The 23,605-nt window shown below is 47.2% G+C and overlaps 2 protein-coding genes across 2 annotated transcripts; one reads left to right on the top strand and one right to left on the bottom strand.

The window, feature by feature from the left end:
- Window positions 1–25: 25 nt before the first annotated feature.
- On the bottom strand, window positions 26–5,195 carry LOC133503576 (uncharacterized). Its single transcript, XM_061825293.1, has 3 exons — window positions 4,429–5,195; window positions 2,614–2,802; window positions 26–1,380 (listed from the first exon to the last, which is right to left on the bottom strand). Exons 2-3 carry the CDS (start codon window positions 2,678–2,680, stop codon window positions 620–622), a joined length of 828 nt encoding a protein of 275 aa, XP_061681277.1. The 5' UTR covers window positions 2,681–2,802; window positions 4,429–5,195; the 3' UTR covers window positions 26–619.
- On the top strand, window positions 3,851–22,620 carry lmo4b (LIM domain only 4b). Its single transcript, XM_061825294.1, has 6 exons — window positions 3,851–4,062; window positions 4,150–4,212; window positions 9,602–9,854; window positions 17,779–17,875; window positions 19,068–19,223; window positions 22,041–22,620. The coding sequence occupies exons 3-6, from the start codon at window positions 9,607–9,609 to the stop codon at window positions 22,047–22,049; spliced, it is 510 nt and encodes a 169-aa protein (XP_061681278.1). The 5' UTR covers window positions 3,851–4,062; window positions 4,150–4,212; window positions 9,602–9,606; the 3' UTR covers window positions 22,050–22,620.
- The last annotated feature ends 985 nt before the right edge of the window (window positions 22,621–23,605 follow it).

Below are 23,605 nucleotides of genomic sequence, written 5' to 3'. Positions count from 1 at the left end.
TTGATCATTTTTATTTATTTCCTGAGCCAGTCTTCTTCTTCCCGAAAACCAAGACCTGAACTAGTCTTTTGGATCTGAACCTTTCTTCTTCTTAGCTAATAAGCACAGTTCCACCACAACCTAAACAGCCCCCATTTTCTAAAATCGATGGTTCATTTATTTTCTGGTACTCCAGCCTTCCCTCTTCAACCAGTCTTCTGATGGTTTAAGTTCTTTCCGGCGCGCCCGAAATGACTGACTGAACCGTCACGTGTTCAACAACTAGTTACTAGTAACTGCCAATCAAAAGTGCTCGGGAATGTTCGGCGCGGTGGGACGTTTCCAGGCATAAGCAAGACTTTTTCGGTTGCAGCACGTCTTTAGATGCTAAGCGGTCAATCCCTTGGTGTAGGGAAGCTAGTCGCAAACGGAAACCGAAGACTGGTTTAGGTGTGGATTGTGCCTTGTTTAAGCATTGTTTTCTGGGAGTAAGACTGGTTCAGATCATTATTATAGAGGGTCTTCTTCCTCTATAACTGGTTCAGATGTTAACTCCAGAGAAGTAGACGACTGGTTTAGGTCAGATGCGGGTCGTTGTTGTAGCCAGGCAATCGATCAGTCAACTCCTAGTTCCAGGAATTCAGCCACTTCCTTCGGGCGTTTCCACAGGTCCGTGACGGTCAGCCAGGTGGGAGCCTCTGCGCAGCTGAAGACGTGTCGTGTATCGTGAAGGCCCCGTCCGCATTTCGGGCAGAGGTTGGCGATAGTATTGTCGGTACGAGCCAGCGGAGTTGCGACAGTTTGGATCTTGTCCACCTTTGTCTACCTCGGGGGTTGGGCGGCCACCGAGGACGACGACCGGTCTGTAGCCGGCCACCGCGTCTTCGACCGCCGTTCGAAGGGGGCTACGTCGCCCGTCTCGGTAGGCTTGTTCGTCGAACACCTTGTCGGTGGGGATGTCTTGGTCGATCTCTTGACGGTATTTGCGGATGTCATGGCAAAGTAGGCACGGTTGACGTGGGTGGTTTGTTTGACACCTGATGGCACAGGTCCGCGGGTAGTTGGCAGTGCAGTAGATCGGTAGGATTTTAGTCTCACGATGCAGGCGGTCCTTGTCAGCCACGGCCAGGCAGCCGGTGGTGACTTGGAAGGCGGCGTTCTGCCGAGTCTGGAGCTTCTTCGGGTGCGATGGCTTGAGCGAGGGAGACCACACTGGAGCCAAGAAGTTTAGGACGGACCCTCCGATGAGCGTCTCGGCACTCGGGCCCCAGTTTGAGCCGGATATGGCTTTCTTCACCACGTCCACCTCTTGGCACTTGCATTTGGCGCTAAGCTGAAGCGCCTGACAGGTTAGCGTAGCAGACAAAACGATTTCTGGGGTACTCAGAGGTGTCTTGATGTCTGAAAGGAAACGGACTGTTCAGCATTCATCAGATCGATACCTTTGAATCTCACTTTGTTGACGTTAGCTTTGGAAACGAACGAGCGATTGAAATAGTTGTTTGGTCAGCCCTCTTTCAAGCTGTTAGAAAACACAACTCCGGTGTGAAGCTAACCATCACGACGAATTCTTTTTCCTCCCTCGCTCCCCACCCCCGGCAGGACAAGCGTCTTCATTACGAAGCGCCGCGGTTTCCTTTTCACCGGGGTGAGATCAGCCCTGCGGGGAGCCTCCGAACATCTGAGGCCGGCTCCGCCGAAGTGCTTCCCGGTGCCTTTTAATCTGTTTCGTCGTGCAGCTGCTCGGGAAAAATAAAAGCGGCAACCGGACTGAAAAGATCTCAGCAGAGAAAAGCCAGGATCAATTTACCGAGGTCGGGAATGCCTCCCCACACTCGTTTTCTTCTTTCCTAAAACCAGCACCTAAGCCAATTGTCTTCTTCCTGGGGAAAAAAAAGGCACTTAAACTAGACAAGAATGAACAGATAAATCTGCCGTCTTCCATAAAACTAACACCGTAATCATTTTTCCTTTGTTTTGTTTTTTTTTCCCCTAAATACCCGAACCAGTCTTCTGGTTTCTGGAAAACAAAAACAGCGCCGGAACAAGGCTTGTTCTTCGGTTCTACCGCTCCCTGAACGAGTCTTCTTCCCTCGCGGAATGAGTCTTCTTCTTCTTCTTCTTCCTCAAAACAAAACAACTGAACTTTGCTAAAACCAACACCTTAACCAGTTTTCCTCTTGCAGAGAACCAAAGGCTGATCAGTCCGCTTCTACCCGAAAAACAACTTCCGAACCAGTCCTCCTTCCTTAAGAGCCGCACCTGCAACACTTCAGCTTCTGACTTGAGCGGCGCATCCACATTGAGGAGCTGCTTGGCGGATGCGATTCTATTTGTTTGCATCTGCTAAATTAGCAGTAGAAAAACGTAGACAAATCTTAAAAGTTTCTTTGATCTGGTTGAACTTGGTGTCAGCCCACCTCAAAGGGGGGGGGGGGGGATTTTAATTTAGCTTCACTTCACTATTTGCCCCCCCCCCCCCAAGTCTGTGGCCAAGGCCACGCCCCTCACTGACATCCACAAGACTTGAAGGTAAACAAACACGTTGGTAGCAGGACTGTTACTATAACACTAAAGTGATCGGTTCAAAGTATTTCTTGTCAATTACAAATCAGTAGGAGGTGGTAAACTTACCTGTCAGAGAAATATCGCCAAGGGCGGGAAGGTTCTGGACTCTCTCAGCCGCCTGTGGCCCCCTCATTCCGAAAAGGCAGCTTTTAATGTCACCCTCGTGTCGTCTCTGGATCCCTCTTGTCGTTTGTTTTTGTCGCTTCGTATATTCAATATTCCACCGTAGTTTCAGCAAAGCTCCTCAAACCCAACCTAATAGGTGAGAGTTCAAGGCGGGGAGGGTGCCCACGGGTGCGTGAGAATGATGGCGCCTCGTCACTCATGCCTTCTGTGTCTGATTGGTTGTTTTTCCTCGGCTGCTGCGGTTCCGTCAGTCAAATAACAGGCAGAATATTGGGCCAGAGAGGTTGAATTTTATTTTATCTTTTAAAGATACTCTTTGTCGTGTACCGCTGCAAGGTCATACTAACAAAAAATAACAAAATTTGATGTTTTCAAATTTACGTCTATTTCCGAGGTGTTGTAATAGTTTCTTGGAAAGTAATAGATTGCACTCTGACCCTCGCTTGAGTACCACGGGAAGGTGACGCTAGTATGGGAGTTTTGCTTCCGCAGACCACAGGGAACTTTTGAATACTTTTGGGAAATGTGGGGTTATGGGGGGATATCATGCAGTCCGTCCCGACGAAATAAGCTCAAACCACAGCGCTGCCCTTGCCTGGGTTTGGTGTCTTGAGTCATTTTGTGACAGTGTCTTGATATTCTTTTTTTTTTGTTGTTTGTTTGTTTGTTTCTAAAAGGCCCCATGGCGCAGTCTTCACCTTCTTCTTCTTCTATCTGAAGAGCCACACAGCAAAGATACCGACCCGGTGGGGTCTAGCCCCCGAAGCCAAGCTTCAGGGGTCTTCGATGAGGTCGCGAATGACGAGACCAGCGCCTCCTTGCAGTTACCCTTCGCGTCAGACGATGGCGCCACTTGACACAGATAATGACGCGTGCCAGGACTCGGTACGCCACACTTCTGGAATGTCACGTAATTAACGCGTTCCGTGCGTTTCCATGGTGAAAGTAAGTGGGGACAATAAGATCCTATTTGGAATTTAATTTTGATATTGATATCAATCAAAAATGCATTGACTGTATTAACAATAGAGACGCGGTAATTGCAAGGTTTTTGTGCACGGCGAGATGTCTTTGCTCCTCGCTCTGATTGGCCAACAATCGTCAATCCACGCCCCCCCCCCCCCCGGTCCAGGCCACTATCTCGTCTCCGATTGGCCGGCTCACTGACGTCACGCAGTCAGAAGGCATTTTTTTTCCGGGCGCTCTCGGTCCCGGTCTAGAGTCGTGCGACGTGAGGCGACTCGCGGACTCGAGAGGATCACCAAGCGGCCGTCCGCGCTCCGCTCGCCGCGAGGACCTTCAAGGCGGGAGGCGGCAGAACCTCCCGGCTCCCTTCCGACATGGACTCCGCGCGTTCCTGACGCGACCCAGCGACGAGGCAGTAGAACGGTGGAAATACTTGAACTCGAAAACTCTTTTTTTGTTTTTTTTTTGTGGTTTTGTAATTTTTTTTTCCCTCCCCCTTTTTGAAATAAGTCAGCGAGCACTTTTTGGACTTGTTTCTCCCACTCGTTTCAAGTTTACAACACTTGAAATTAGGTGAGTTTTTTTTTTTCTTGTTGTTGTTTTTGACTGAATACATGTTTAAAATGGTATTTTTGTTTTAAACGGGGATGGTTGAACGTCTCTTTTCTTTTTTGATTTTTTTTTGGAAAGTAGGCTAGCTTGCCGACTGCTAGCATGTTTTGTGACTTCGTCTTTTGAAGCCGACGTTATTTTCCGCCCTCTTCAAATTGCCCGTCCGCGTAAATTTACCCGAGTGAAGTTAAAAGCCGCTCTCTCTCCTTCGCCTTCTCCCCGCTCTGCGAAACTTGACGACGGCAGCGTCTTGTTTACCCGCGGAGTCACTTTCAGGTCGCCTCCTTTTCCTCAGATGTAATCAGCAGCTCTCAAGGTAGGCTGCCTGCTTTTGTCCCAGCGAGCCCGTCGCTAAAGGCTTTTACTGAATGCGACCCCCACTCTTTCCTCCTTCCCCAAACCCAATTAGCCTTACCTGCCTTGAGCAAAATTAAAAAAAAAAAAAAAAAAAAAATGTGGCTGCCTCGCCGCATCGGAGGCGGATTACACTTAAAGTGACATTTCAAGGCTGCTTGACGTAGGAACGCCTCGGCAGTCTAATTACGAAGAACCGCAGAGGATGTCAAATCCCGGTGAGGAACGGACACGCCCAACAAATGACCAATAAATGTCTCCCTCGAAATGGATTCCTCACTTTCCTCGGCAGGTAACAAACATAAAACATGGAAAAAAAAAAAAAAGTCTCGTTTCCCAAAGGGACAGCGGCGGATGGAGAATGGCCGCCCGTCCCGTCGAGGAACGACAAGCGCCAAGAAAGGTGGACAGGTCCCTGGATCGCAGAATCGACTCCTAAATTTTCCTGGGTGGGAATCGAGCGAAATGCGGCACAGTGGGTTGGCCTCCCAGTTCTGAGGTCCCGGGTTCGATCCCAGACCCTCCCTGTGTGGAGTTTTGCATCTTCTCCCCGTGCCCTGCGTGGCTTTTCTCCGGGTGGGCGCTCCGCTTTCCTCCCACATCCCAAAAACACGCAACATTAATTGGACACTCTAAATTGCCCCTCGGCGCGATTGTGAGAGCCCATGTGTTCGATCCCCGGCCCCGCCTGTGTGGAGTTTTGCATCTTCTCCCCGTGCCCTGCGTGGCTTTTCTCCGGGTGGGCGCTCCGCTTTCCTCCCACATCCCAAAAACACGCAACATTAATTGGACACTCTAAATTGCCCCTCGGCGCGATTGTGAGAGCCCATGTGTTCGATCCCCGGCCCCGCCTGTGTGGAGTTTTGCATCTTCTCCCCGTGCCCTGCGTGGCTTTTCTCCGGGTGGGCGCTCCGCTTTCCTCCCACATCCCAAAAACACGCAACATTAATTGGACACTCTAAATTGCCCCTCGGCGCGATTGTGAGAGCCCATGTGTTCGATCCCCGGCCCCGCCTGTGTGGAGTTTTGCATCTTCTCCCCGTGCCCTGCGTGGCTTTTCTCCGGGTGGGCGCTCTGCTTTCCTCCCACATCCCAAAAACACGCAACATTAATTGGACACTCTAAATTGCCCCTCGGCGCGATTGTGAGAGCCCATGTGTTCGATCCCCGGCCCCGCCTGTGTGGAGTTTTGCATCTTCTCCCCGTGCCCTGCGTGGCTTTTCTCCGGGTGGGCGCTCCGCTTTCCTCCCACATCCCAAAAACACGCAACATTAATTGGACACTCTAAATTGCCCCTCGGCGCGATTGTGAGTGCGACTGTTTCTTTGCCCATTGCATTAAGGAACGATGCGTCGAAGAAAGACAGAACCGGGGATTCACGCCCACGTCAAAAAGATGTCAAAACTTTTCCCTGATGGGAAAGAGGGCAATAATTTGAAAGCATTTTATTTTATGTATCGGTCGCTAAAATCGGCAATTAAAAGCTGCCATCGGGAAAACAGGCGTTGTTGTACTTTTAGTGTGAACTGCGGCGCTAGCCAAAACAGCAGTCCCACCTGTGTTGATATTAAAAATAATATTGTGCTATGAATGACAGTTTTGTTCAACTCGAACGCGAGGCCACTCCGCAATGTTTTGGCGTCCGACTCCAGAGCCGATTCGCAGCCGTCGTCGTCTCAAATGGAAACTGCGGCGACTTTTTCGGCACGTTGTCGATGGCTCGCCGGCCTATCGTGGACTGATGTGTGGTCACTCCACGATGTTGCGCGGATCCGTTTTTATGGGTCATTGCAAACCGGAACAACGGCACCTACCGAGGCATGTCAAAATGTCTCTTAAATGAAATTAATTCAAGTGAATGCTAATTTTTATTATTTTTTTCTCCCACAATTGGCGCTCCCGTTGACTGGCGTGGGCACTCCGCAATGTTGTGCGTGAAACTGCACTTGTCGAGTTACGTAAACGGCCTCTGGCGAACTAAAGCGGTGAGCTTTGTGGAGACGTTGATAAAGTTTAGCGTAGCTCCACAATGTCGTGTTTTTCCATGTTTACGTTCCGGAGACTTGCGTAACTTGTCTCCCGAGTTTTTGATGTTTTCCCTCAAATAGTTTTTCAGTGGCGTCTGCCATCCGATGGCTCCGCCTGTGCCACTTCCAAGTCTGGCCCCGTTATCGTATCTTTTTGACCTTCTGCTTCATTTCCCCCAAAACTTTAGAATATTCTCCTTTCTCCTAGTCGACTCCAGACATATGCACATCGACGTTTGAGTTCCTGGAGTGTTGGAGTTTGCCTTGGGTTGTCAATGTTTTGGTGGTGAATTACTCCAAAAGAATCCATTTTGACGCCTCACAGTGTTGTGTGTCAATGTTTATGTTCCGTGGAGCTAAGCGGCTCATTAGCGCTACACGGATTTTCTCGATTCTTAATGTTTCACTTCATAACTTCCAAAGGATAACCCCCCCCAGTCGACTTTTTTTTTTTACAAGTGCTTGCTCCACAATGTTGTGGTTTGTCTGTGTTGTGATGTTCCCGGAGCAGCGCCATTTTAGTTCTGCTCAGTTTCTTGTCTCTTGATGTTTTGCTCCATTTCTACCAAAAAGCCCTTCTTTTTTTTTTTTTTTTTCAAGTTTACTATATTTTAGAGAAATGAATCATAGGTTTTGTTCCACAATGTTGTGGGTGTCCATCTTCCCACAGCGCTGGGCTACGCTGCTTATTTGTCCCCCCCCCCGTTATCTACACTTATTGCTTATTTCTCCTATATAGTTCTTTATTTCCTATAACACTTAAATATTTCCCCCCAATGTATGTACCGTCTGTGTTCCAGGTAGTTCAGCGACTTACGTAATTGGCCCGGTTGGCTTCGATTCTTGTCGTTTTGCTTAATTTTTGCCAAATAATTGAAACATGCTCACTTTGTTCCAGTAGATTTCTTATATGGACGCTCCGCAATGTTGTTTATGGCCACGTTAATGCTTTAATTGTGACTTAGTAGTGCCGCCCAATTTTCCTCAGTTCTTGGCGTTTCCTTCAGGTCTCAAATATTGTAAATACTGTCCCTTTTTCTTGTAGACCACAGGTGTCAAACTCAAGGCCCGGGGGCCAGATCCGGCCCACCACACGGTTTTATGTGGCCCACGAAGCTACATGAGTGTCAATTTCCATGATTCTTGTAAAAAGCGGTACCAAAATTTCAAATTGTCAAGTATCATAAATAACGTTGAGATATTACAAGCATTTTTGTGTTATCAAACATGATTCATTGAAAAAAAAACATTACCCTCGGTTTCTGATTCGAAAACTAGTTTGTAAATTGATGATGTAAATATGATGGGACGATTCAATATTTGTGTTTCCCAGTCGTAACGGCCCTCTGAGGGAAAACCAGAACTCTGTGGCCCGTGAGAAAAATGATTTTGACAGTGGCCTGTGATCGCTCTCCGATGTTTATGTGAAGCTTTACCTCTTTGTTCCTTCCAGTTTGCATCGTTGCAACGATATGATTCATTCCTGTAAAATATAGTAAATATCTCTTTTGAGTGGATTCCCGACATGAGCTCCATGTTTATATTTTGCTGAGCCACTTTGTGTGACTTCATAGTTGCCTCATTTCTCGGCAATATCTGTAGAAGTCTTCTTTAGTGGCGCCACAATATTATGCATGGCCATTATTGATAGATGGACAAGTTTTTTGTTTTTTTTTTGTTTTTGTTTTTTTGGGGGGGGGTCTTGTACCTATTAGTAGTACCCAAGGGGGCCGAAATTCATTTTGCATTAAAAAGGAAAATGTTGTTGTCGAAATTTGAGGATGCGGGACTGAAGTACATTTATTGAAGAGCTTTTCAAATTTGGAACATTATTTTTTCAATCATCTTTTCACGCTGTGGCGACCCCTAACGGGACAAGCCGAAAGAAAAACTAAGTTCCTGAAGTTTAGTAGAGGAAATGCGTGATTTGTCCCGTCCACCACAAGAGTCGGTCCCATTGGCACCTGCGATGGCCGTATTTTTGACACTTTCCGATGCAGCTTATCCTCAACGCGGCCGCCGGCTAGTGGGTCGCCAGTGAAAGCGGATTGCGGCTGTTTCTGTCACGTTCACGTGGAGCTAGTTACCTGCGTCTTCTCTAGCAGCAGAAATCGTTCAACGGCCATTATTTCAAGACCGTTTGAGACACGTTTTGTTGTCTCCCACGATTCTCGAGCAGTCCTTACATTTAAAACTGTTTATTTCCCTCTCAAGTGGTTAACCACTGTTGTGCTAAATTAGCTTCTAGCATTGTTAGCCTCCCAGCTAGCCTCTTCCCTTCCATTGGTTGCTAGTGGGGGCGTTGCTCAAGGCACTGGCGGCTTTTTTTTTTGTTTATATAGTGGATTAAATACACAAGGTAACTCAATGTGCTTCCCATGATTGAAAGTACGTTTACTCGAAGCGAATTCAAGCGATTAACACGAACCGGCTCGCCTGCGGGGTCTGCGAGCAAGCAGGGCTGCTGTCTGTGTTTATGTACAGAACCTTAATGGGTTCAAAGTAATCTTTCAAACGGTTGTGTGTCGCAGACGACTAAGATTTCTTAGCATTTATATGGACTCTGATGCCTTGACTCTGTTTTAAAAGATATTTGCTCCCTGGACTGTCTCCATTTTTTTTTTTTTTTTTTTTTTTTTTTTTAATATATCCCATGTGTGAGACTTGGAGCATTGCACAACTTTTACTGCATGACGATTGGCCGTTACTGTGCTGTGGGCGGGACAGTGCTGGTTAGAAAAGTCCCATACGGAGTGGCTTGCTTGGATGGCATCGGAGCCAAAACGGCACAGTATTCAACTGTTAGCCCTCAAATTTCAAAAATATAAATCAATAAAACTATGCCGATATGCGGCAAAAATCCAAAATGTTTGTTTGTTCTCTGTGGAGTTCTTCCACAAGTGAATGAATTTCAGCTGTGTCAGCTACTAATGAGGAATCTTGTCTTGTTCTTCTTCTTCTTTTTTTAGGGACGATGGTGAATCCCGGAGGAAACGGGCAGCAGCAGCAGCCGCCGCCGTCGATGTCCGCCGGCCCGCTGCCGTGGAAGCGTTGCGCCGGCTGCGGCGGCAAAATTGCCGACCGCTTCCTCCTGTACGCCATGGACGGCTACTGGCACAGCCGCTGCCTCAAGTGCTCGTGCTGCCAGGCGCAGCTGGGCGAGATCGGCACGTCGTGCTACACCAAGAGCGGCATGATCCTCTGCCGGAACGACTACATCAGGTACAGACGCTCGAGCAACGGCATGGAAACAACCACTCGGATGAATTAAAGTCAATGTAAAACACGCTCAGTGGCAATTGCACTGCAAATATTGTGTGCGTGCGCGCACCTGCCTGCTTGCTAACAAAAACAGCAGCCGCTACTGTAGCATGTAAACAGTCTCTCAGATGAATTATGAAGTATGTTTGGGAAACTTTAGCAATCTTATCAATTCTGACGTGTGCTAACCAAATCAGCAGCAGCATCCATCACATGCTCACTTGACCGTAGATATCACCAAAAAGTCGTACTCGGTTAAAAATTGATTTGAAAGCGTAATATTATCTTTGAATAAAACTCGTATGCTCACCTGTTTAACACAATGAATGAAAACATTTTACTGCATAATATTTTAAACAAGCATTTCGATTGGCTGATGGACATCTCTGTCAAACGGCACTTCCTTCAGACAAAAAAAGAAAAACACAGACAGTCACTACTTGATACCAAAATTGTGTTCAGAGTTGTGACGGGGTATTTGGTCCAGAAAGTTAACTTTTATTTCCTCCAAGCTAAAATAAGTCCCATAAATCACGGTGATATGATATTTGAAAGGGAGGCCCACGACAAAGTGTTTTGTCTCGATACTCATCTGCTTCCACGGAAGACATATTGCGAGCGATAATGTTTGTTTTATTTGAATACTTTTTGGTTCGTGGCAGCGCACCAAATTTGTCTTTGGGGGTCTCCCCTTTTGCCTTATTTAAATGAATTTGTCTCCATCAATAAGGACACTGGAGAGTTGAACCACTCCAACTCCGTCGCCAACCAAAACAGCAATACTGTCAAAAGTTCCTCGGACCAATTAGCATCTTACCCCATTTGTGAGTATTCAAGATCTTGCATTACATATGGGACTGTTGTTGTACTGTTGTAAACCAAAACAGCAGTGCCCACCAATGCACATGCAGTATTTCAGACACATAAAAGTATAAAGCTGGTGCACCTACGTCGTAAAATCACGTGACTTTTGTTTACGTCGCCATATTGCCGGTCAAGCTTAGCATTGCTCAATGCTAAGTCGGTTGGTGACGACACGGAAATATGTCTTGGAGCACGACGTCCAGAGTCTTGTCCCATACCGTCAAGACGTTTAGAAGGTGAAAATAAACGACGGTACGTGGAAAAATTAGATAAACTCTGCATAGAAGACTCGTATTTAATGCCGAAATTGATGTTTTCACCGATAAGAAATTGGACTGTTAATTCGCTTCCGCTTCTCTCGGACAACTGGATCTACACGTGGATCTGGTGAGTAAGTCGTCGAGATTCACACGGGAAATAATTGAAAGGGTATAAAAGTCTGGATGCAGACGAATACTTTGTTGCTGGATCTGTTCTCAATCAGAAATAAATCCCACATAGTGACGGTTTTGACGGCTCGTGAACGCGGAAGCGTGTTCGGCCACACGTTAACCTTTGCCAGAATCCATCGATCTTTTCGGGTAGTATTCAACACAATTACCAATATTTAGGTAGGGGGATAGGACGGAGTCGTCTCCACGGAACGTACACGGAAGCGTATTGCGGCCACACTTTAACCTCTGTAAACCTCTGCAACAGACAGGAAAAAAAACGTTTTTTTTTTTGGGGGGGGGGGGACACAGATTGTTCTCAAATGAGCCAACTTGGCATTATAAATACTTCTTGGTAATATGAGATTGAGAAGAATAATTCATACCTGGAGTGAAGGGATCGCTACACAGGCGTGTGTGTATTTTGGTCTTAAGGGTTAGGGTTAGGGTTCTGGTCTTTTCAGCTGGTCATCCATAAAATGCTTTCTGTGAATATCCGTCTCGTCTGTTGTGACAACCGACAGCACGACGGGTCTCGGGTATTGTAAATATTCTCCGGTTCAATGTCTCCCACAATGCCGAGCAGCTCCGTTTGACCGGCAATATGGTGACGTCACGTGCACGAGCACTACAACTCTTCGTGCGTGCCGTTTCCTGTAGCGTAGATCTTTCATTGTGTTCGCAACGGTTAGCTCCGATTGACTCAAACGTGGTGGACCCACCACAACGTGGATGTTTGGGTCCTGGGGGGGGGGGGGGGGGTCCTGGAACATCACCCGGGGTGTGAACATTAGACTTATATAGCGGCCACACCGCAATTGAATTTTACCCCTCCGTGTTGTCTGTGGCGGGGGTCCGCGCATAGAGTATGAGAAGGATGGCGTCGCAGCACAGACGACTCGAACACTTGAAGAGGAAGTCAATGGGACACTTGATTCATAATGGGACGGTAACGCCATTAAAATACGCAGGAGGAGGGTTTGGATCCACCCTTTCCACGTGGAGCCGAGCTCCAACAAAGCTAAATGCATGTGATGTAAGCGCGAGATCTCCGTGGAGATAAAGCAGGCATCCGACAGTGAGTCTACACAATTAAAAGCTTTAATTATAGCCGCGCCCCCCGCCACCCCCTACCCCTCCATTTCCTTTTAGTCCTGATGGGTTTTATCTAATGAGATCTGCTCCCTGGCTTGTATCCGCTCGTGCGCTGACGTGTCCGAAATGAATGAGAGGCGCGCGGGCAAACAAAACATTTAATTAAGCAAATTGGCTTTTGAGAGGGAGCAGCAGAGAAAGGCAGATAGTGAGGACGGATTATTGCCAAGGCCATTTGATGCCGTTTGTTTTTTCCGTTTTGTTTTTTTTTTTTTTTTTTTCTTTTCCCCCCTAACCTTCCTCTCTACCTCATCTTAAAGGGCCAGTAATGTTGATTTTCATTTATTTATCTCACCCGGGTTTCCCCCGGCAGTTTCAACCGAGAGGAGATTTGAGGACGACTGCAGTCAAGTAGAGATTGTGGTTAATTCCGGTATAAGGAAGGCTCATAGCTGCTATTCGAGTGTCATTTCAGTGGTGTGGGATCAAAGTATCAATAGTTCACGATTAATTTTCCAGTCGTATCAAAGGGGCGACATTGAAGTATCATGGTTTCAGAGTTAGTCATACATTAGCCGAAGTAAAAACAGTAAAACGAAGTAGATGTGCATGAATGTCGGGGAAGAGATGGCGAGGCTGGACGACTTCAAATACTTGGAGTCAACAGTACAGAGCAATGGAGAGTGTGGTCAGGAAGTGAAGAAACTGGTCCAAGCGGGGTGGAACGGTTGGCGGAAGGTGTCTGGTGTTCTGAGTAGAGATGAAGGGAAAAGTCTATAAAACAGTGGTGAGGCCGGCCATGATGTACGGATTTAGAGATGGTGGGACTGAAGAAACGACAGGAAGCAGAACTGGAGGTGGCAGAAATGAAGATGCCGAGGTCCTTGAATGGAGTGAACAAGTTGGACAGGATTAGAAACGAGATCATTAAACGACAGGCAGGACATGACAGGAAGATGCACGAGATGGCCTTAAATGGAGAAAGGTGACACCCTGTGGCAGCCCCTAATCGGGGACAAGTCGAAAGGAAAATAAGAAGTTTCAGTGTTGATCATTATCTACCGCTTTTCCGGGTCGGGTTGCGGGGGAAGTAGCTTCAGCAGGGATACCCAGACTTCCCTTTCCCCAGCCACTTCTTCCAGCTCTTCCGGAAGGATCCCGAGGCGTTCCCAAGCCACCCAAGAGACATAGTCTATCTAGCGTGTCCTGGGTTGTCCCAGGGCTCTGTTTCCGGTGGGACGTGCCCAGAACACCTCACCAGGGAGGCGTCCGGGTCAGGTGCCCCAGCCACCTCATCTGGCTCCTCTCGACGCGGAGGAGCAGCTTCTCGACATTGAGCCCCTCCCGGTTGACCGAGTTTCTCACCCGTTCACTAAGGGAAAAACTGGACACCCTCCGGAGGAAACGTGTTTCCGCCGCTTAGATCCGGGATCTTGTTCTTTCGGTCGCCACCCCTCAGCTCGTGCCCGCAGGTGATGGGAGGAACGTAGGTAGCTGTTTGTCGTTATCAAAGTATTAATAGTTAATTATTGAAGGCACTACATTCCTATTATCACAGGCGTGTCAGGGGCCAAATTGTAGTTACGGTTTCCCCTCAGAGGGCCATTATGACTAAAAGCATATCAATGCTTAATCACCTCTCATATTGCTAGCTCATAGCTCATTTTGACATAAGTCAAGGACTCTTGTTGAAGGTACTGTAAAAAGTAATCGATGGTATGAAAATTATGCTTGAAATCTTTCATACATATGGCAATTTGAAATTTTGAAACTGATTTTTAGCAAGAATTGTGGAAGTTGACGCAGGAGGTTTGTTTCCATGGGCCAAATAAAATGATGTGCTGGGCCAGAGCCGGTCCCTGTGCCTTGAGTTTGACACCTGAAGCTAAATCGGTTTCATTTTTCTGTTTTTCAGTATCAAAGTATTGAACTATCAAAAAATTGCTTTTTGAATGTCAAAGGGAAATGTTTCCGTCAATAGTGGAAAGCATAACTAGTTCAATATCAACGTTTCAGTGTTGAAGCGTAATCCAGCCATGCATTTTCTGAGCCGCTTATCCTCACACCTCACTCAAATGATTCCTTTCAGTATTGCGGGATAAATATTCCAAAATTTCAAAATTCAGTCACTGACCCGAAGTCGCCTCACTGGCCGTCAACGCGATCGGCGGCTGCGCTCGTTGCGGCGCGGCGACGGATTTCGAGTGCGCCTTCGAAACCCGTCGCCAGCCACCCCGAGCAAATGTTTGGGGATGTCGACGCCTTCTGTCTCCGAGGGAATTAATTTGCTCCCGGATTCAGGAGAGAGCGCCGCCGCCTCCTCTCCCCCCCCCCTTTTTTTTTTTTTTTTTTTTAATTGAATAAGCCGAGGTAATTAAATGGCACTTTTCCAATGGAACGTGTGAGGTAAATCTAATAGTTGGTTATTTAATATCACTCCGAAGCCTGCTCGAGCGCCGTGACAGCGGCGGCGGCGGCGCGACGTGAACTATTAGAGCCCGGGCGAGCGCGGGATCTCGGGGAATTAATTAAATGGCCGCGCAATTTAGCGGGAGCGTTTATCTTGATTTGTCATAACGGAATTAATTCCGAGGGCCTTGCGCTCGCTCGGCGGGGGCCCGATCTGTTACTCGGAATCAAGCGGGTGTAATTTGGCCGTCCGCCGTTGGTTCTCCCGCGACGCGCCCCCGCCCTGGCTAAACCCCCCCCCCCCCCCCCCTCCACTCTAATGCACATCCTGCCATTATGCAAAGCCGTGCTTCACTTTCAATATGGCCTCATGCTTTTAAGGTGCTTTGGCCGCTGATGCGCAGAAGCTTTTTTAATGGACTGTGTGTGCGTGTGTGTGAGCGCGAGTGTAATTTTACCCTGCTCAAAGGCAAAACTGAACGAGCCCGGCGTTTACCTGACAGCCGCACTGTTGACAGGCGGCGCGCCGTGTTTTCTTCTTTAATTTAATCTTCACGTCAGTCAAGATCACGTTTTAGTACGAGAGGCGGGGAAGGGGGCCACGGTCGGTCTCGGGGGGGGATAAGAAGCCCAAACAGATGCGTCACCGCAATTAAAGGGTCCCTCGACGTTAATTACGGCGTCGCGGCGTTGGCGTGTCACCCGGGCGCCGGAGTTCAGTGGCACTCGAGGCCATTAGAGCCCGACTTCAAATATGGATGACCGCTTAATTGTGCACGCACGACGCTCTGGGTTGGATTGGCGCTGAATGTCGTCACGCGCGCTTCTCTTTCGAGCCGATTTTTTTTTTTTTTTTTGGCCCAGTTCTGTTAGTCACAGCAGCGGGAGAACCGAGTTCGGAGTCCGAATCGGGTCAACGCCAGCCTAACGTCAAAAATAATATGAAAACGTGTGGAGAGAAAAGGATCCTTCATTGAAGGCAAAACTGAAAATCGAAACAACAATTTCTTATCAATCATTGATATCCATTCATGTGAAGACACTGATCGCGTTCGATTGATCAGAAGGATTAGGAAATGGATAAGAATCAAAATGCAAGTTTATTTCTCCAAAGTGAAACGTTGTTTAAATATGGTACATTTGAGACATCAGGCAGGTTGGATCAGCTGGTAAAGTGTTGGCCTCACAGTTCTGAGGTCCCGGGTTCGATGCCGGCCCCCGCCTGTGTGGAGTTTGCATGTTCTCCCTGTGCTTGCACTTTGGTTTCCTCCAACATCCCCAATCAAAACATTGGACACTCTAAATTGCCCCTCGGTGTGATTGTGAGTGCGGCTGCTTGTCTCCGTGTGCCCTGCGATTGGCTGGCGACCAGTTCAGGGCGTGATCCGCCTCGCGCCCGTTGACACCTGGGACCCTTGTGAGGATAAGCGGCAAAGAAAATAGATGGATGAGACATCAGGAATTAAACCGACATTACATTCAACATTGTTTAGTTTGGACCGTCTCGACATCCATGTCATATTTTGAGCCCATTCGCATCTATTATAGCATATTTGCATCATATTTCATGTAGATACAAGTCTTAATATACCGTCCGCTGCTTCAATGTGACGATGTCCTGTGTTTTTGAGCGTGGGGTTGGGAGACGAAGGGACTTGCGTTGCCGTCAGGTTTTGGGGGGGGGGTGTTGCCAGAACCCGCCCGCCCGCCACGTTTGTCCCAGTTGAAAGCGCCGAGCTGGCACCGTTGTCGCCATCAGCCTCCAGTTAATTAGTTTGCGGAATTGAGTTTTGATGGAGCCTTTCCAAATCACTCAGACAAAATTTGCCGTTGTCCTCTTGAAAGCGGCGAGCCGCCACCCCCTTTTCTCCCCCGTTGTTCCTCGCGTTACCGTCACGTAAAAACTCTCTCAATATGTCCGAATTTTGAAATTGAGTTAAAAAAAAAAATATATATATATATATAAAAACACCCCTCTTCATTCATTTTTACGGCAAACAACTTAATCTGATCCCGTCTGTCGCCCACTTTCTCCAGCCTCACCCCTTTTTTTTTTCTTTTTCGCCGCCCTTCCCGCCGAAGCATGTCAGATGCCGCGCTCTTATTTGATTGCTTAGGAAAAGTGGTGTGATAGAGCAAACACCCGCTGAGATATGATGACAAATGGCTCCAGATCCCAGTAAATTACTTTCTGCTCAAATCGAAATTTCATTCAGTTTGCTGCTCACTGAGATGAAGTAATCTAAATTGTGGACTCAGAAGGAAGATAGAGAGGAAGCCGGAGCAAGCGTTTCATTATCAAGTCGGGAGGGGGGTGACGAAAGGGATGAGTAGGAGCAAATCTAAAGTGTTGACACCGTGATTGAAAAGGTTAACCCCCCCCCCCTGCACATGATATATCAAGCCCACTAGCTACAACTTTGTAATGGGGGGAAAAAGCGCTCCAGACGTTCCTAATGGCTGAAGGCGCCCGGACGGGCTGCGGACATTCCTGACGCGACGTGTTATTAACTCGTAGGAACAACACAATTTACCGTTGGTGTTGTGATGATGAGAAATGGCAGCTTTCGAGTGTCGGCACAGTCGTGATGGAGCGTCTCCAAACGCCGCGACCTACTAGACGGGCTGCGGACGCTTCCTTTCTGACTCATTATTAACTTGAAGGGACGGCGCATTTCTTGGGGGGGGGGGGTTTACATCTTTTTCGTGATGGTTTCTGAATCGGCCTTCGCAGCACCGAACATTGCAGCCGGACATGGCTGCCACCGCCTAGACGGGCTGCAGATGTTTCGATAGTGACCCGGCGCTCTTGAGGGTCCTTAGCTGGTGCATCCGCGGGGTTGGGGACCTTCCCGTGTCTCGGGTGGAGAATGGCTTTAACACACACCAACCTCGCTGCTTAGACGGGTTGTGGGTGTTTCTGTTCCGACACAATACCAGCTCACCGGAACATCCACTTTTTTAAGATGTTTTTTTTAATGGTTTTATTAAGCACTTTGAAATTTCTGCCTCGACGGGCTGCAGACGTTCCCGCTAACAACTCACATTTGACGCCCCCCCCCCCCCTCCTTCTTGTCTCCCGTCAGATTATTTGGCAACAGCGGCGCCTGCAGCGCGTGCGGTCAGTCCATACCCGCCAGCGAGCTGGTGATGAGGGCGCAGGGCAACGTCTACCATCTCAAGGTAAAACGCGCCACGTGCACCCGCCATGACTGCAAAAAGTTAGCTCTGCGTCAGATGCGGTAAATTCAGTTCCGTTCCGTTCCCCGAAAAGTGGCAAATTCTCTGTTGACCAATCGGCAGACGGCGGCTTCCGTCGGTGTGCCGAAGTCGTATCGCGTGTTACGGAAAAGTGGAGAAAGGTCCTAAAAAGGGAAACTGGGGGGTGTTGATTTCTGGTTTTACCGCTTTGGGTCTGTGTAGCATATTTGAGGTTTTCTTTCAAATGGCTATTTCTTAAATAAATCGCATTAAAGTTGTTTAATTTCATTTTGCGAGCTATTAAATTCTGGTTCTGTGTTCAAATTTGCTTGTATCGGATGTTAGGGTGCAGTTTTATGTAGTTGCAGAGCTGGCTTTGTTTTCACGACTCATCCAATTATATCAAAATTAATCGTTATAGCACAAGAATGGACTTTATATGCTTTTGACCTAACGAAACTTAGTTAACATTAATTGCATGACATGCATATTATTTTGATATTCATCTAAGTAGATCATTGGTTTTTTGATTTATTGTAAAATAAACCCTAATATATAGTGTATGTGTATACATTATGCTGTAAATGAAAATGAAATACTGTAGAGATTTTAAAATTCTTTTCACTTTTAAATCTTCAACCATTTCCTCCAAAGTGATATTAAAAAAAAAAGTTTATTGCAATAGGACAACAAAACATTTTTTATCTTTTTTTTTTTTTTTTTTTTTTAATAAATAATACCCACCCATAATTCCATTGACACTTCCAGTATTTGACCGTACTTATTAAAGACTTTTTGGAAATGTTTCAAATTTAAAAAAAAAAAAAAAGACAATTTATTTTGACGTATTTAACAGACGATGGGGGCGTTTGCTCGCAGCTTATTTTTTTTTTTACTTCCAGCCTGCTGGACCCTTTCCAAGGTCTATTAACAAAGGTTTGGACATTTCTGTGCCAATGATGTCATCTATTAATAGTCGACGGAGTTTGTGTAGCTGTGGAAGTCAAAACCGGTGCATGAAGGTGACCCGTTTAGTCGGAAACCCCACGTGAGCCTCATTAGCGGCTCCCCAATTGAAGGTCATTAGTTGGAGGTGGTCGTGGTTTTTTTTGCTCCAAGGCATCAAGACCCCCGCTTCTTTCTACCCCCCCCCCCCCCCCCTCGGTCTCTCCAGTGTTTCATTTGCTCCACCTGCCGGAACCGCCTGGTGCCGGGCGACCGCTTCCACTACGTCAACGGCAGCCTGTTCTGCGAGCACGACCGACCCGCGGCGCTCATCAACGGGCACTTGAGCTCGCTGCAGACCAACCCGCTACTGCCGGACCAGAAGGTGAGACCCTCGCGCCCGACCACATCGAGTCCTCCCGACGTTGCTTTCGTTGGTTACGTGTCACTCCTGTCCCAAATCAACTTCACCCACTGAAATGAATGAAACTCCCCCAAAAATGTTTTTCGCCTCGATTGGCGTTGTAGCCTTCGTCGACTCTTCCAGAATCCGTACGGTATACGCGGATCCCAGACACCGGTCACACCCGTTAATCATAAAAGCCATATTAAAAAAAAAAAACTCAAGGACCCATCCATCCATTTCCTTTGCCGCTTATCCTCACAAGGGTCACAGGAGTGCTGGAGGCTATCCCAGCTGTCAACGGGCAGGAGGCGGGCTACGCCCTGAACCGGTTGCCGGCCAATCGCAGGGCACATCGAGACAAGCAGCCGCGCTCGCAATTACACCCACGGGCAATTTAGAGCGTCCAATTAATGTTGCATGTTTTTGGGATGTGGGACTAAAGCGGAGTGCCCGCCCGGAGAAAAGCCACGCAGACACGGGGGGGGGTACATGCAAACTCCACACAGGCGGGTCCGGGATTGAACCCGAAATCTCAGAACTGTGAGGCCATCGCTGAGCTGCCGTCTGAAGGACCCACACCCGAAATTGAACAGGAAGTCGGACATTTTGCATTTTATCAGTCCCTCTGTTAAAATAAGCAGAAATAAATCCAACCCTGAGAGCAGTTTTCGCCGATTAGCACAAAATTTTGACCCGCAAAAAAAAAAAAAAAGTTTCAAGGACTTGTGCCCAAAAGTGAAAGAGAAGTCTGTTGTGTCCCTTCGTAAGTTGAAAAGTCCAACTCGGCCCCACCAATTTCTCTGGTTAACGTGAAATTTGGTGGCCGTGAGTAAGCAAGATGGATGCAGGATTGTCTCGCTAGCACGAAAAACTCGAGGACCCGTGGCGGGAATCGAACAGTCAGACATTATGGGCAAATTCCAGCGTTCAAGTTTGATGATCGTTTTGAGGAGTCTCCGCTTACTTGGCGAGGTCCCATCTTGAGTTTCTGACGTGTTCATGAGCATCTTCATCGGTTTTCTGTGCCCACCTCGGTTAAGATCCGTAGCCTGGGGGGGGGGGGCTCATGTGATCCGTTCTCTGCCATTTGTAAGCAAAACAGAAGACTAATCATACGCGAAGGACGCGCCGGTTCCTCATTACGCCGCCAGCAGATGTAATCACGTCGGCCAGGAAGAAAAATTACGTTGCGGTTTCACCTTGAGTGCTTCTGAGCGGCGGCGGCCGTGGTGTTGTCGCTCCTCTAAATCCTCGACAGCGCGCCGTGCCGGGCTTTTTCGGGGCCTGCGGATTGAGAGCCCTACGAAAGTTAATTGCGGATGTCTGTTTAAGTCGCGCTAAAGAGCGGGCCCTCGTTGCTTATTGATGCGCTCGGCATCCATTGTTGTGAAAAGTGCTGCATTATTGATGCTAAAGTGCACCGTGATGGCGGATATCGGCCACGCTGCTTTAATTATAGCACGCATACAATTATTAGGGACCGCAGTGTGTTTGACACACACACGCGCGCACTGGTCGGAGGGTGGAAGTCAGCTGGTGCAAGCACGGACCAATGAGACCAAACTAGCGTGCTAATGCTACCTGTTTATGTGCAGTAGAGGTGGCCCGCGGTCATGCTGTCCGGTGAAAGTCGTGTTTTTGTGCTTGTTTAATAACTGTGTTTATGTGAAATTGAGTTGTTGTGAGTTTAATACTACTTCCCAGAAAGTGTACACATAGTAGAATTGTGGTTTTGATAGCTAGCTAATGCTAACTGTTTATAACGCGCGCCTTGTGGTCAAGCTCTGGTTGAGGCCAAATGTTAAAAAAACGTTGTTTTTGTCGTGCCATATGGTTAAGCTAGTGCCAACAGTTTTTGTACTATTTACTACTAGCTAACTTTTTTTGTGTTGAAAGCTAATGTGTCGTGCTAGCTGACTGACACAGCTTGTGGCCGAGCCACAGCAAACTTCAATCTGGCTAATGCTAACAGTCATGCTGTGGTTGTTGGTTAGAAAAATGGTTTACCTTAGAGCAGTGCTTTGTTGTTTGGCTGAAGGCGGCACACACAGTATTAGCTGCAGTCATGCTAATTGGGCAATGCTAACGCTGACTATGTACAATACACCCTCGGTTCGCTAACATAAACGTTCTCCAACAAAGATAGATATAGACATATATATATATATTTATTTATTTTTTGCGTCTGTTTTCAAGCGAAAATTTGTACTCTAATCGCCCCAACAAAACCCGGACATAACGCGCGCGGCCAGACCAGCTTACCCACGACACGCTTTGTTGTGAATTCCCACACCGCAGGGGAAAAAAAAAAAAAAAAAAAAAAAAACGGAAATAACAGCACGCGCGCGGCCGGACTAGCTGACCCACGACGCGCGTTGTTCTCGTGTGTAACGCAGACGTGGGAAATATCGATTCTGTTTTCGAACAAATCGGTTCTGGAACGGATTGCGGTCGAGAACCGACGTTGTGCTGTATGTAAAATCCAGGATTGCAGAGGTCATGATTGGCAAATGCAAAGTATCTACGTTCAGTAGATGTGCACCGCTAGCCAACTAATGCTAATAATAGACTTGAAGTGTCCTTATTAACAGATTTGCAACTAATCTCGCATTTAATTCATCAACTTTTTAACCTTAATATGACCGGAGATAGCACAAGCTGGCTAACGCTAACAGTGTACATTTAATTCGAGGTTGACTTCTGTTGTGCGAGCGGGCTAATGCTAACCGCGCGTACAAGTTAGCAGCGCGTCCAAGGAGAGAAACTCGACTGACGGCTTCCTCTTCCCTTCTTCAGGTGTGTTAAATGGACGCCACGCGGGGGAAGCAGCGACGTGTGCCTTCATTTGAGCCCCTCACTCATCCTCACCACAGACATTTTGTGGACCTTCTTTCCGAACCTGGACGGGATAACTTGCACTTACCGAGGCGGGACAACTAAACAAGGAAGACTCTCCAGGAAGAGATTCTGACTCTTCTTTATTTTTTTTTTTGTTGTTTTCCCACATTTCAACGGAGTCATGTTTTCTATCGAAGCAACATGATATCATTTTGATGTTGTGGCCCGATTGTGAGTTATTATTTTTTTTTCTTATCTGGTGTGTGAAATGATGGCCACGCAAAGACACTTTGTGTATTTGTACGTACTTTATGCATGTTAATGTCGTGGTCCCAGCGCCTTCCTCCCTTCCGCACCTGACACAAAAAAAAAAAAAAAAACAACCTGAACCAACGCTCCCAGTCAGTCATTCAGTGGTGTAGTCTCCCGACATTTAAATGCCCGACAAGAGAGATGAATTTATTTGTGATATTTTCCGAGACAGTTGCTCCTCAATGGTGTATTTAATTAATAAAAAAAAAATTATATGGCCAGTTTACTGTATTTTGGAAATGGCTTTATTTCCCCCGACAGAACCAGAACCGGGATTGTAATTTACCTTAAACAAGACCAAACAAGAGTGAGCGCCACACCAATTCTGCAGAATACCAAGTGAGCAAGCAAAATTGCAGAGATATGACGAGAGCTGGGAATCCTTCGACAAACAAGAACTGTCGACTTGACTCACTTTGTTGCAAGACTGACAAGAACCGACTGTCTCTGACGCCCTTAAGGTGTCTGCAGGTGTACCGTGATTTCCGGCCTGTAAGCCGCGACTTTTCCATACGCTTATGCGGCGATGCAGCTAATTTGTGCATTTTTTTCCTAACAGCCGCAAGGGGGCACACGAGCAGAAAAGGTAAGAGTGAGACCGGTGGAATATATGTGCCGAGGAAGTGACTTTTACCGGTCAGGCCCGGTTAGTACTGCGCTAGTATGTTACTGCTGTGTCTCGGTGATTTTTTTTTTTTTTTTTTTTTTTTTTTTTTTTAAACCGGTCTTTTTTTTTTTTTTTTTTTTTTTTTTTAAATCCTGCCCTGTTAACACTGCATTAGTGTTAGCGCGGCGCTAGCATTAGCGTTAGCACAACGCTAGCGTTAAACTCTGTGTACCGTCTTTCTTTGTAAATATCCCGTGTTTTAATGTGGGTTTCAATGTGGAAACTTGCGGCGTATGTATGTACCAAATGGTATTTCCTTTACAAATGTACTGGGTGAGGCTTATAACCAGGTGCCCTCTGCAGGCTGTGTATTACAGTACTTGCGTGTTTTGCACATACTTTGTCAGAAGATCCTCCGGACTGGAGGTTTAGAACTGAAAAATCCTTTTCAATTAACCCATTCATGGGCAGCGTGCGTTTCACACATTATATCCTTCAGCATATCAAAATATTGGAGTGTTTTAATATGAAGCCGTAATTTGGTATCAGGAGAGGGTCAAAGTTAGCACGGCGGTTTTTTCCTTTCCTTCCTGACCCAACATGG

Source organism: Syngnathoides biaculeatus, chromosome 7, assembly GCF_019802595.1.
Source record: "Syngnathoides biaculeatus isolate LvHL_M chromosome 7, ASM1980259v1, whole genome shotgun sequence".
NCBI lineage: Eukaryota > Metazoa > Chordata > Actinopteri > Syngnathiformes > Syngnathidae > Syngnathoides > Syngnathoides biaculeatus.
This window is presented reverse-complemented; position numbering and strand designations above follow the sequence as displayed.